The sequence below is a fragment of the Larus michahellis genome, chromosome 9, assembly GCF_964199755.1.
Source record: "Larus michahellis chromosome 9, bLarMic1.1, whole genome shotgun sequence".
Taxonomy (NCBI): Eukaryota; Metazoa; Chordata; class Aves; order Charadriiformes; family Laridae; genus Larus; species Larus michahellis.
The window spans coordinates 10,925,983-10,940,578 of NC_133904.1; the positions used below are offsets into that span (position 1 = coordinate 10,925,983).

At 37.9% G+C, this 14,596-nt stretch overlaps 1 protein-coding gene and 1 long non-coding RNA gene across 7 annotated transcripts in view; one reads left to right on the forward strand and one right to left on the reverse strand.

The window, feature by feature from the left end:
* The window catches only part of ADAMTSL3 (ADAMTS like 3), a 199,159-nt gene that overhangs the window by 150,678 nt on the left and 33,885 nt on the right, over positions 1-14,596 (reverse strand). For 5 of the 6 annotated variants that reach the window (XM_074600807.1, XM_074600805.1, XM_074600804.1 and 2 more), the window contains exon 3: positions 5,562-5,681. In XM_074600807.1, the coding sequence (XP_074456908.1) occupies positions 5,562-5,681 (120 nt within the window). The remainder of the gene's footprint in view (positions 1-5,561; positions 5,682-14,596) is intronic. The other variant, XM_074600808.1, reaches the window with a different exon arrangement.
* On the forward strand, positions 499-13,682 carry LOC141748559 (uncharacterized). Its single transcript, XR_012589027.1, has 3 exons — positions 499-612; positions 5,501-5,576; positions 13,548-13,682. It is a non-coding gene; the product is annotated as an uncharacterized LOC141748559 (long non-coding RNA).

Below are 14,596 nucleotides of genomic sequence, written 5' to 3' on the forward strand. Positions count from 1 at the left end.
GTGCTGCTTAGACAAAATTAAGTCTATCAGCTCACACTCAGAATACACAAATGAAACCACCTGGAGTGTTTGTTGGTGGCAGGTTTGCATTGTAGAAAACCACCTGAAATAGTTTATGCCCACTTCAGAAAAGCTTGTTTCACTCCAAAAAGAATCTAGAAATGAAGAGCTAGACATCGAGATTCGGCAACATGAGATTTTAGCAGTTACGAACACTTCTTCAGGGCATCAGCAGAAATGTCATGTCACAGTGCAACACCCGTTTCTGGCTCCGTCTCAAGAGGAGAGTGCTGGAGCTTTATGTGCTTGGGTAACAAGCGTGCCGCTAACTACAAATCTTACTCCCTTCTCAGGATTAGAGCTTGTCTTCACTGACGTGTTAATTTGAAGTAAGTTTGTCCCTTACATGACTCATCTCTAAGCCCCAAAATTTCTAGCTCCATTTCACTAGTGATTTACATGCAAACTAGCTGGCAATGGAATAAAAAGGCTGAAACTGGGAGCAGGAGCCAGCAAGCAGCTGATACTCCAAAGCAGGCTGTGACTCACATACAGATCCAGAGGCAGAGCGGGGAGGATGGCGATCATCAGCAGGTGGAGTGGAGAAACCAGGTGAGAGAAATTGGGGGGAAAATGGCTGTCAGCCCAGCTGGATCCATAAGACAACTTCTGTCCACATAACAGTTTCCTTTATATGATAAACTTACACAACAAGCACAAATATGCTGGCTGACTAGAAACAAAAAGGTGGAATAATAGGTTCCATCTGTTTATTTCTACATTAATTCTTGAAGTCATTCAGATCATGGGTTCCACTGCCTTTTTTTTTTTTTAATTTAATTAACACTTTAAATACTATGCTACTTTCCCCCTGAAAAAGCAGAAACCAAGCCAGAGTATTTCTCTCTGTGGAGGACAAGGCATATATCAGAATATTTACTTTCCCAGTTTTGGCATTCACTTTATAGTAGGTTTTTCTAGCAAACCCAAAGAAAGGCTAGTTATTAAAAGAACTGTCACAGTCTCAGCCTGTGTATTACAATTTGCACATCTAGTTGAAAACAGACTCACTGGTTTCTACCTTACCTCACATAGCTAAACACTCACAAGTCTGAAAGTGCAGATTTTCATTATTTTAACTGCTTGCTGGGTGGTTTCACGATACCCATATTTACCACTCTTCCTGACTGCATTTTTTTTAAGAAAAATAATTGTTTAGAAACTACATTTCTTTGCCAAGATTGGACTACTTAATGCCATATGTCTAACTCCAGAATCAGGGTGTCCTTGTTATGAGTTTAAACTCGTAAATATCATAAAATTTAGAAGGAGCAAGGTCAGCTACAAAGCTAACTGGTCAAGCAAACATTTCCTCACTTAAAAGAAGATAACCTCTTTTTCTTTTTTCTTTGCTTCCTCTCCCCCACCCCAAGAGCTGTCTCAGCCTGGCAATCAAAATGGGAAGGTACTTCAAACGTATTCAGCCCAACCAAGTTTTCACTGCTGTCCTTGTTGGTGGTCCATCATATGGAATGGTTTTAATACTTGGAAGCAATACCTTAAGTGTCAGAAAACAAGAACATTTTATTTCTGCAAGAACGCTTTCCAGTACTACTAGTATTCTGGAAAAGAAAAAAATTCCTTGTAGTAGATTAGAAGGTGAAAAGCCAAAAGAAATCAGAAAGAAAACTAGGAAACTATTCCTTATGGCAATGCTCAACTTATATCTCAAAGTTGGGGGAAGGTCTATTACCTATATACTTATTTTAAAACTCGTTCAAGAATGATAGGAGAGTGGCATATTTTTTCCAGTCTCAAATTTCTAATGGCAAATGAAGTCTTTGGGTATGCATCAAAATCTATTTGGTACTAAGTTAGATTTAAATTACATAGACTCAGTAGAATTTTAGAAATGCAGCATGCAATGCACATGCAGTGCTGAACAGTGCAGGAGCTATAAGAAAATGCTCAATGTAAACATTTCTACATTTCTGTTCTTTGGGAGCCCTCAAAAGTCTTTTCTTCAAATCGCTGTTTTTCTTTTTCCATGAAGATAAAGGAGTAAAGTTGTCAAAAATATGATGTACTGTTCTGTCCAGATGAATGAAAGTGGCAGTATCTAATCAGGCCTTATAACTTATCTTCTTCTATAGTCATAGAGGGGGTAAAAAAAGAATATATATATATATATAAAAATATATATATACACATTTGCTGAATTTTGAAAATATCTAGCCAAGGAATTTCATCTGCATGTAATTCCTAAGTACACACATAGCAACTGAATATGCAACGGGGTTAGTGCAATCCTGTACAAAAATGAGAGCACAGTCCTGCCAGATTAAACCAGAACAAAATGTACTATCTTGCATGTGCAACATGAATCCATATGTAATTTTGCTGGGCTAGAACAGAGTACAGTGTGTTCCCATTAATATTTACTCATCTTCCATTTCAAACTGCAAGCTCGTCTTTTCAGATAGCAAATACTTTTGAATATTTAAGTAACAGCTAGTTCTATTTTACTGAGATTACTTACTAACAAAGGAATGAATGATCCTGATTAAACTGGCTCCCTGCTTGAAAAATATCACACACAACAGCCAAAGAAAACCCCTTTGAAACATTCCTGTGTTTGGAGGATGTAAGGAGACTAATCTTGGATCATGATGATGCTGCTATATAAAAATAATATCCATCTATCCCAACAAATTGGAAATTTTATTGGCCTGGGTATGAGGAACAGTGCAAGGGCAGAAGGGCACACTTGGGAAGATACAGAAGGGTCAAGTTTTCCTGCAAGGATCTTGACATCCAGAGGTTTTGACCCACCCTCTTCTCCCACACCCATGCCACAGTCTTAGGAGACTCTTATCCCTTTTATTTATTCTGCTCCCTTCCATGACTACAGATGAAGGTATGATCTTTGCAGTAGAGCAGATAAGACTGATCCCTTGTTTTGCTGGGGTCAAGTGCACAAGGTTATTTCACTTTTCCAATTTTCAACTAAATTAATGTAACTTAGGACGTATAGGAACACCAGGACTCTGTAGGGATGCCCAAAGGGCAATTCTGGTGTTCAGAGAAAAGGAAGGAACAGATTTCCCACAGATCAGCACCCCTTCACGCTGGGGCAGGATAGAAAGTGAATCGCTAAAACTGAATTTAGGCGTGTGAGAAGATGCTACTGCATTTTTTTTCTATTATGTGGCAACTGTTTCCATTTCCATGTAGGATACAGTAGGTAACTGAAAACTGCGTTTTAATCACAGAACAGTTTGGGTTGGAAGGGACCTTAAAGATCATCCAGTTCCAACCCCCTGCCCTGGGCAGGGACCTCTCCCACTAGACCAGGCTGCTCAAAGCCCCATCCAGCCTGGCCTTGAACACCTCCAGGGATGGAAGTGTACGTACATTCCTCTTTTTATTCACCTGAGTATCCTTATCATAGCTACCACATATCAAGCCTATCCATACCAGCTTACAAAAATTCAAGAAATTATCTGATGAAAGATCTTCACACTCTGGTTTAAGACTTCCTTCCATTCATAGAGTAATGTCACATGAAAGAACAGGATGAAACACAGAAAACAAGAAAAAAAATAATCAGGTTTTCTGGCTCAGTTTAACCACATGATAAAATTGAGTTTTGTATGAACATTTCAGCAAAAGCGTAAGTAAATTTTAACTGTACATTACAGTCCTATGATTAATATCCTAGAAAATTAAGGAGAAAAATCTTTCTATTTACTGAAGAATTCTTGCTTTGCTCACAGGAAGGTAAACCAGAGATACAGATCAGTTCCCGTCTGTATTCAATGTATTTATTTTTTGTAATGAATAATGCTTAAGAACTGAATTTCCTTTCAAAAGAAACTACTACTAATCCAGTTGCTTTTATTTTCAACGTTCTGATGGTTTAGGACCATTTTGAGTTCCAAGAATTCAAACTTAATTTCATACTGCTCACTAAGTGTCTGGGAAGAGCAAGCTTCAAAGCTGAATCACATTTATGAAAGAACAGAAGCTGACAATATCCTAGATCCAGTCAGATCCCAATGGAATTAACGGAAAAAACTTTCCATCAAGCGGAAATGAGCTAGAAACTGGCTTCTGTATAGAGCTATGCTGGTATTTGTAGTTTTGGGAAGGGATGAATTTTGTTTGTTTTTTAATCCACATGGTCCAAACAGTCTATTCAAAGACTCAGACCATCCCTCTGTTAACATTTGATTTATCATCTTCTCTAAAATGTGCTCCATTTAATGGAAACTATTTTGATCAAAGTGTATATATAACCTTTATAGCATTTTTCAACTACTGTCATTAAATGCTGCCTGAGTTGCAGCTGCATTTTACTGTCCTGTAAGTTATTGCTTTCCCAGGTGTTTGGTCCAGGGGACATCTTATCTAAGTACCTTTTCTGTTGATGATCCAGACCCTCTAGGGTAGCAAAAGTATGAATTATTGTAAACATATTTAAACTACATTCAAATAATTTACAGTAGCTCAGCATGCTTTCTATTGTATCTTTTCTGCTTCCTTTTGTCTTCCTAAAAAGATACTCAATCTAAAGCTGTAATAAACTCATCTCAATGCTCTCCTCTCTTTAGAGTAGTGATGCGCAAACTATTTTTCTCAAAGTAGCTCCTGCGAGGAGACCATCTTTCAAAATAAAGCTGCCCATCACTTGACAGAATCATACCTTGTGACTGCAGGGCAAGTTTAGCTCTTCTCTCACTTTTACAGTGAGGGTTTCCTAACAAATTCCCTCCTCTTACATTAAGAAACGTACTGTAAGTGTCTATGAATGTAATTCAGACAGTTTTGATGTGAAATTCGACTGACTTCTGGAACACATTGTGTTATGAGTAAATTTCCACAGCATGCCACACATTTCCTAGGTTTGCTTTAGATCTTTTGCCAAGATTAACAGCATTTCTTTCATGTTGCTTTCTTTACGTTTATATCTATATTCCATGTTTAACATAATGTTTCTATGGGTCTGGAGAAAGCATTAAAGATCTTTAACTTCAAAATACATAATTTGTTGCTTTCTAAACATTCTGCTTCATCCATTATTACACTTTGCATTTGTTTCTTTATAATTCACTCAACCTTCCCCTCTGAAAACTTCATGAACTAATAAAACGTGCTGACTTTTCACAAGCTGGGAAATGCAAGATCTCCCTTATACTGATTTATCCATTAAATAAAACAATTTTGGATAGGTCAAACAATTCACGGAAAAGGCAATCACCTCTAATTCGACATATTTTACAGACATAACTATAAACATCTATTAACACATCACTAAAACGTTGTTGCTTCTGTCTCTACTTCATCCTATTAACATTTTCAGTAAGTGGCTTTGATCTATTATTTCTACAATTAAGTAGATTAATTTTCATTTCGTATAGTGTGTTTTCATTCAATTTGCTATAAATTTGATGTGTCTTCAAAAGATAACACGCACTTTGTATCTTAATTTCTTTCACAGTAATCTGTATTTCAGAGCTACACAAACGCGACAGTGTCATTTTCGCAAGCGGCGTACTGACCTGGTCATCGTAACGGTAAGTGAGGAATTGTTCCCCCGTGGTATCCTCAAGAAAACTCCCCTGTGGAGAAAGTGCAAACTCAGGCAAGAAGTATGCACCTTGGGATTGCTCTGCTCTTGTCTGTAAGAGATTCAGAAAGGTCACATTACAGCTACTACAAACACAAGTCAAATTTTAAAAAACTCGATGCATGTAATTACAAAGATCAGACATGAACTTCTGCAGGGAAAAAGCGATGTGCTTTCAGGCACAGTCTTTCTGGGTGGATACTTTGCTACAGAGGTCTGTGACGAGGATATGCAAAATGCTTACAGCTGTCCAAAACCAAACAAGATGCCTCAATGGCAGAACTATCTATTAAACAAAAAGGTGCCATCTCTGGCTTATTGACCATCAGTGCTGAAAGACACTGTGAAAACCACACTGGAAAAGCTACACTTTCTTTTTCCTTATAGACTTCGCTAGACAGTTACTAGCTGCTGCACATAACAGGTTTTGGTTAAATACAGTAAATCTATTTTTACAAAGATACAGAATCATAGAATAACTCAGCTTGAATGACATATCGAGAGCTCATCTAGTCCAGCCTCCTCAAAGTAGGGTAACCTATGAAACCGTGACACGATGAATTACTTCCCTATCCTACAGGAAGATATTACTGCAAAGAAGAAATGGGAAGGGAGCGGGGAATGACTGGAGTGAACACCGGGCAGTGGTCCACGTTAGTTCTGCACGCTGTTTACAGTTGGTGAAGAGCATTTGAGAACAGAATGGGAGAGGACAAAGGGCCCATTTCGAGCTACAGAGGAGCCAATTCTGTCAGAATCGGCGTCAACGCGTCCAACTGGGCTGTCTGACACCTGAGCTCGTATTAGACAAATGGCTTTTGCTTTACTGATCCCTGCATGTTCAGGAATCGTAACACACCTGAAATGTGCTAGCCGTGCTGCACACATGCTGGTTGGATATCCTGTCGTTGCACTGTAGGTCTAAAGCATCCCAGATAGGTACCAAATGTACTGCACAGACTTGTATGTCCTTATCCCTACTACACCGTAACTCTACCCTGAGAAGCTAATTGGTTTGCGTACTAGAGAAAAATCATCTTTTGAATGCAGAATATTGAGTCCAGCTGTGATAGGGGAAGAGTGCAAAAGGCAAGGAGAGGACAATTACCTTCCAAAAGGTTGGAAATTTTCAGGGAAAAAACAAGGCCTGAAACATACAATTTACTGCTGGACATTTCCCAATGAGTTAACTTAATAAATGGGGTTTAATTAAACAGTTATATTTTGACATATACATGACATAGACATACCTGAAAGCCTGGAGTTGCCATTGACCAGTTTCCAGGCTATTGGCTAGAACTGTACCAAATATAGGTGTGTCATCTCAGTGCCAGATAACTAGAGATTTCAAAAGCAATCCACATAATTTAACCACTTTGTGGTAGAAGAGGAAGGCAAGACCTTCTGCAAATTCTCTCTTTGTTGCACTAAGGTCACTTTCTGAGGCTCGCAACTTATGTCATAAGCAGCAGATGACATGTCATTCACAGTATGGGTCTGGAGAAGCTTACGTTGCCTTTGCTTACTCTGTTCTGCAAAGAAGCTGTCAGCTTCTCAGACTGTAAACCCCACCAATTGTGACAGCATTAGATTAACATACTTGTTTTAAATCAAGCCATCTTCATATAAACTAGCAATAGCTTGCAAAGGACATGTCTAGACTAGGCTAAAAGGTCATATTTTAGCATGCAAGACTGAACAAGATTTTAAAGAGGATTTTTTTCATCAGGCCTGCATAAGAGTAATTCATGTTCACATCATGTTATGATGACATTTCTATAAAGCCTATTATAGCAGTGGTCTCACTTGTACGCTTTAGCCAACTGACTTTATTTATGCAGAATTAAATCATAAAATATGGAGAATAAATCTGCATTTGATAACAATAGTTTCCCCATAAAGCAACCAAGAGAGGTCCACAGTTATGCTTCATGCCGAATCCAAGCTGGCTGCAGCCGATGCAAACCCTGACACGTTAAGTATAACCCAGACATGAAACCGGCTGACATAATCTGGCATTTTTCCCCACTGGTTTCAATGGGCTATCGATAGATCCTATGTGAGGGAATACGGCAATGATGTAATCCTATGATTTCAGCACAGGGCTAATGGATAAGAGATATACGTTCTAAATCTCGAGTGGCCTGGGTTAAAGTATTTAACAGTTCTACCTCAGTTTCCCCAGATGTAAAACACAATTACAACACCCACTGACCTATATTAATGGTGTATGGCAATGTTTAGCTTATATTTTACAAATTCTCTTTGGAAGAGAATAGTGTTAAGTGCTAGTGATTTATAATGGTATTCTTGAAAGAGCTGCTTAATTTACAGACTGAAGAGAATACAAATTATTCCACCACACTTCTTAGACAAATGTATATATCACACTGTTGCCTAATTTCCCATAAACAAATTTGTCAGTAGGATATGTAGCGATTAACTTGCTTGTGTTTCTCAGCTTTATAAGATACACTTTTCAAATAGAAAGTCTTTGGACATTCATCAGTATTATGCTCTGAATATAAAAGATGCCAACATTTGAAGCTGAAATAACAATTTCATAAATATGACATGAAAAACCAAGGGCTACTCTCACACACATTCAATTTTCATATTAAAAGCTAATGAGGAGCTAGCCACTGGAAAAGCAGAAGAATGGCTGCTAGATGAAGGCAAGCAAAATCTGGCTTCCAATCACGGAAAAATTCAATGTTAAAGATGAATGGTTTATATGGTTACACAGGAGGTTACAATGGAAACTGATCCGCTAACTACAGCAACAGGTACTGCTACCCACATAGTATAGCTAAAGTAAGGAAGAATGGAGCAAAGCATTTAATTAAAAATAAAAATCTACTAGGAACACACTATGAATTGTCATGGCAAATGTTGAAGCCAAATAATTACAGCTGATAACCAACCCAAATGAAGAAGCTCATTAAAAAAAAAATAAAGTCAAAGCTTCAAATGCTCAAAGAACTCTTTTCATAGAATCATAGAATGTTTTGGGTTGGAAGGGACCTTAAAGATCACCCAGTTCCAACTCCCTGCCCTGGGCAGGGACATCTCCCACCAGACCAGGCTGCTTAAAGCCCCATCCAGCCTGGCCTCGAACACCCCCAGGGATGGGGCAGCCACAGCTTCTCTGGGCAACTCTTTTGTATCAACTCAAAGTACCAGAGAAACTTTTTTCCCCTCTAGATACAGGTACCTTCAAATATGCTGCATGTGTCCATCGCTCCTTAACTCATACATTGTACTGAACACAAAATGTACCATTTCCACTTAGTCCACTTTATTCCCCACTGAGGAATCTACTGATGCTCCTTGTGAGACTTTTATATTTCTGTGGGCACTTTTGCTTAAATGTAATTCAAATTTCAACGGTCTGTGGGTTGATAGTGTATTTGGGATCATCTCTGAATGACTTAGCTAATCCAATATAAAGTCATGTTTTAAACTAAAGACTGCAAGCGCAAGTTTCAGAAAACAATTACATTTCACACTAGTGTTTTAAGTCTGTTTAATGTTAAGAGCTTTAAGTTAAACGTGTCAAATCATAAGTACACTTAAGATTTAGAACAGGCATTTTAAACCAGCTTTTATGATCTTAAGCATATGAAGACAGTCGAAGGTGATAATGTAGCCAAACCAGATACAATAATAACCACTGCATAAAATTCATTCAAATTAATATATTGGATAGCGAAGAAGTGTGTACTACCGTATACTGACAAAGAAGAAAATTTAAAGTTGGAAACAGGTCAGTATTTGAAAATCTTTCTAGGTATGAGTTAATCATAACATGCAAGTTATTAGTAAGAAACTGAAAAAAATAAGGTCTTCCATGCTATGTAATTCTACCTATGTGATCAAGGAGAACCATCCTGATAAACAGATAACACATGTAGGTTCTGGGAAGCATAAAACAGCACTGTTCTTATTCAATGACACATGCTCTGAGCACAGCATTGATATCAGGTTGTGATTGCTTCCTCACTCATCACTCCCCACTTGAGTGCTAAAGACTAAATTACTCTTCCACTTTCAATTGCAGAAGACAAAATGAATAGCTTACATCCAAGCCTCTGATTTTTAGATCGCCCTCCACCAAGTCGCATCGTGTCATTGTTATTGCTGCCGTTTCATTGCTCTGTATACTACGCTGACTAGAAACGGCTGCCCAAATTGAAGTCACTGGATTTGGTGATTTTATATTTTATTTTATTACTGAAAGTAAGAGGAATGATTACCGAGTGCTTCCCACCCGATGCTGACATTAGCAAGTAGCACGGCTGAGTAGGACTGAATCTGCAGATAAAAATGTTGTGCAGGACCAAATGCCCACAACAAAGCCTATTTGAAGGAGGGGCTTATTTGAAACTAGCTCTAGTCAATGTGATGGACTGAGTATCGCTAAGTGACTGAAGCACAGAGGTGTGCTGCTGGGGCACATCTTCCCCTTCATTTTGACCCAAGAGGAGTTCCTTCAGCACACTCTGAAACCACTACACAACAAAACCCACTTTAACTGCTCTTTTTTCCCTTGATACCCAGGATTCATATTAACTGCTGCCATCCACCTCACTTTTAATTATCAAATCGGAGCAACTGCTAAACTGTAGAGTTTCCCTATGACTGAAAATTACAAATATTAATCATTGGTCATTCCTTCCAAGGTACAGATTAACAATTTCATCCAAGGATTTCAACTGTTATTGTAATTCCAGATAAATTAAAAAATTTAGTTTAGTCTACAGTTCTCGGGGATCATTTAATACAAAGGCTATGACAAAGTTCAACCAAACCTCATAATAACATGCCACTATTCTATTTAATCATAGCCACCAGGAGACTGGAAAGTAATTGTTCCGTATTTATATATAAACAGCAGCAGCTTTAGAAAGTGAGCTTTCTGCTAAGTCTGAGTTGTGAAGGTCAAGAAGATGAGAAAACAGAGATGGAATGTCTCAAAGAAATTACTTGAACATAATTAGAAATAAAACACTAATCTTTCAGGCACAGAAGAATTTTTAATTTTAGAGTTTCTTGGCACCAACCACCACATTAAGAGAAAAATAGGAACTATGCTTTTCTTAATGCAAATCAGCATTACCTAGACTAAAATCAGTCATTCCCTAACTAAGGTTACTAAAATTGGGAGCATAATGAGAACAAAGCGTTTTGTGTAATGAAGAAAATTAAAACATCAAAATTATCTATTTTAAATGCCAAAGATGAGAAAATACCACACTCCTCCTGGAGCTGCCTCAATATCTTGTTTCTAAAAAGAGGAACAGACAAAAGATAAAGGTCCAGTCACCTAAAGCTTTACAGTTAGGCACAACTGCACTATCCTGCCCAAAGGAAATTCTATTTCAAAAAGACCAGCGCAGGAAGGTAGTTTGCTTCCATAGGTTTGTGGCTCTTTTGTTAGTTCTTATTGGAAGGGGGAAATTGGGCAGGGTCTTGAGAGTGTTAGTTTCCAAAGTTGACGTTTTAGGAAAAAAGACGGGAAAAGCAGATAAAGTGAGAAAAACTATCTGCATTCTTAATGACTTGTAAATACATGTTTGTCAGATGAATATGCATGGCAAGACCAATCATATACCAAGACGTGTGCCTTCTGATTTAATTCAAGTGAAATATCTGGCTACTAAGCTGCTGTAGCATATGATTTACGCCCTGGGGAAGTAATATACCAGCTAAGCAGCAGTTCAGTTTAATGGATTTTCAAGGACTCCAGTACAAAAACGTTAGGTAGAGCACAGCACTCCAGCTTCATCACAACATGAAGAAGCATGTTAGCAGATAAACAAAGTCACATTAACAGTTCAGAACTTCAGATATCTCCAGAGCAAGCAATCCTGATGAACAAATATCTAGAAAGACACAGATTAGTTTTTGACATGGCCAAGATTTACAAAAACAACTTCCTGATGCTAGACACTCCAAAACACTTAAAGACTCTGCAAGCGAACTGAGTTTCCACAGAAGCTGCCAGCAGCTCAGCATTTCTGGAGAGCAGGCCAATTATTTAATTATTAGTATTAAACTAAGAGGCCAGCATTTCAAACCAGAATTAAAGTATAAACGTCATTTCTTCTTAAAAAAGAAAAAGGACTTAACCGAACTGATGAAAGCCAAGCACTTCTTCATAAAAGAGCCCTGGAACACTGAACGTGACTGTCAGGTTTCACGAGGGAAGTCACAAGTGAGATGATGAGACAACATGAAAGACTGAATCAAAAGTTCTTCCAGGGACAGAACTCAAATGTGTGACTCCAGGATTGTTTTTCCATGGTGCATACTCTATATTAATTAAAGGCAAACTCCAGACCTGTCAGATTTCAACCCAAATCTAATGATTTTTCCTCTCATCCCTGATTCTAGACCTGTTTAGAACATGTAGAAATAAAACAACTTGGGGAAGTGTGCCTGTAAGTTGAAGATACATACAAAGATAAGCAAAAGACAATTCATAAGTATTTTGCATAAGCCACCTCTTTATGATACCGTAAAACGCTGTCAGCGAGCAATTTAAAAACTGAAAGTTCAGCTAATGCTTGAATAGCCTCTACCATTGAAAACTGAATTTAAGCTACAGCTACGATCACATTCACAACTGCAAGAAAGGAGCTGCCTACGTTATCTCTGCTGCTCAAACCAAGCCCATCCTGTGCCCATTGAAGCACTAGGAGTCGTTCCACTGACTTGAACGTACTTAAGATCATGTCAGTCTAAACCTCTTTTCATGCTGTAGGTTTGTAAAACTTAAAGCCAACACTGAACACAAGAAGGATAATGGAGATAATTTGGGTTTTAAATTACTATCTTTCAGTCTTTTCAAAAAGTTATTTCTACCACAGTTTTTCTTGATTAAATATAAATTCATTTTCTTTGGCATAACTTGGGCCGCAAACTGAGATCAACACATTTTGAAAATCTTTTCCTGTACCTTCTAAAATTTATACTAGTGATTAAGCTTTTGGATATTTATCAACAACTACTTATGTTTTCTCTTGCTATGGTCTGGCTAAAAGAGTAAACTTTTCACTGAAAGGCAGCAGTACTATTTAGCCAAAATCTCATTTAGTTTCAAAACCCAGCTTAAATATCAACTCTGTTACATATCTCCAAAAGAAATATGAACCTTGGAGTTTTTCTTCTTCCAGTGAAGCTGCTTCTAAACCCTGTGTTAGGCAGGCTCTGCCTTCTTTCCACAGGATTGATTTGATGTGCCCAATATTTGCTTTCAAAGGAGCTGCACGAGCAGACTGAAGTTGCTCCCAATGATATCGATGGCAAAGTTCCCACCAACACTCTTACAGAGCCAGGGCCCAAATACATCTGCAGCAGGACAACATCCCTTGCAATATAACACTTACTATTAGGACTGCGAACAACACTAGATACTCGATGCCCTCTAGCAGTGCCTAAGTAAGAGCCGAAGTGAAAAATACAGCACTCAGACAAGATGACCCTGGGGCAGTTCATTTCCAATTACTGTCAGAAAGTTAGTGACTGTGGATCAGATTCTGCTTTCAAAATATGCAATGCTCAATTATTTCCCTAAGTCTTTAGTTTAGCCTTGGGGGAATGGGCACAACAATATTTAGAGCCAAGGTGAAAGCAATTTTATAGCTTATGGATAAAACATATACTATAGAACCTGGGTGTTGCTATTACCAGTGAGAGTAGAGTTTCACATACAAGGTGTACAAGCCTATTCTTAAGAATAAGAAAAAAGGCTTGCAAAGATATGGATTTACCAGTAGGAAAAGAAGAAACTAGATAACAAAAATAAACAAAACCACCCATTCATTTTAATCCCTGTCCTCTGATTTCCTGCCACAGTAGTGATACTATTTATATTCCCAGCATAGTGGGATGTCTACTTTCTGTCTCCTTACAGATGCCGAGAAGCTGCATTAAGTATGTCAGTGTGGGAGGAGCCGGCAGCATGGTGAGGAGGGACCGTACCTGCTGTATGGAAGGAAAGGAATTCATTCTTGAACTCACATCTCCTGTATGCACACCTTGACTGCTCTGTTTTATTCTTCTATTTCTTTACTTGTTTATGTGTTTTATATAAAGGTCTTGTTCAAAAGTTTATCTTAAATAAAGCACTGCCTTACAGTAATGTGAAATTCCAACAATGGCTTTGAGTGGTGAAGGAAGATTCTACCTGTACATTCTGAGGCTGGATGCTTTGAGGGCAGAGGCAATGGCTGGGGGATGTTTTCACTTTTTTTTTTTTTTTAAAGACTGAAGTTTTACTAAAGTCCTCTTGATTAAATTCTCTGTGCCTAAAACAGTGAAAGGGAAGGAATATCTTGTTAAAAAGTCTGGAAATGAGACAGAAAATAATATTTCATTAAAACCTCTTTTTAAAGTCTTGCAAGCAAGACAGACATAGGTGACTAAAGCCTTTAAAAAGATTTTTTTTTTATCCCTTTTTTCACCATATGTTCCAGTATTCCAAACAAAACCCTCTTTTTATTCTTTACTTAGTAACCTAATAATTGGCAAAATTCTTGTCATAAATCAAGTCCTTTCAGCATTATTGGAGCATGTTCTCATGTTCTTATTCATTGAAGGTTTCTAAGGATCCTTATGACCTCCATAGGAAAAACATGCTGCAAAAGTACTGTCAGCATCCTTAGCAAAGAAGTCAGGATAAGGTGTAAATTTTTTTTTTTTAAAGTTTTCTTAAAGTGTCCTTTATCATGAACCTTTATCATGGTGAAAGAATTTTTTTTTTTTTTTTGCTAAGCTGACAAACTGCTAACATCTGAATGACTCATTTCCAGGAAACAAACAATCGTGCTTTTATCTATGGACACTACCGCAGCTCCAGTAATATACTGGAGGATACTGGAAGCATAATCTTTGAGGAACAGCAGATTTATTTACAAAAGGCAAGAAAGGATCACGGTTTAAGGCTATGTAGGATCACTGTCA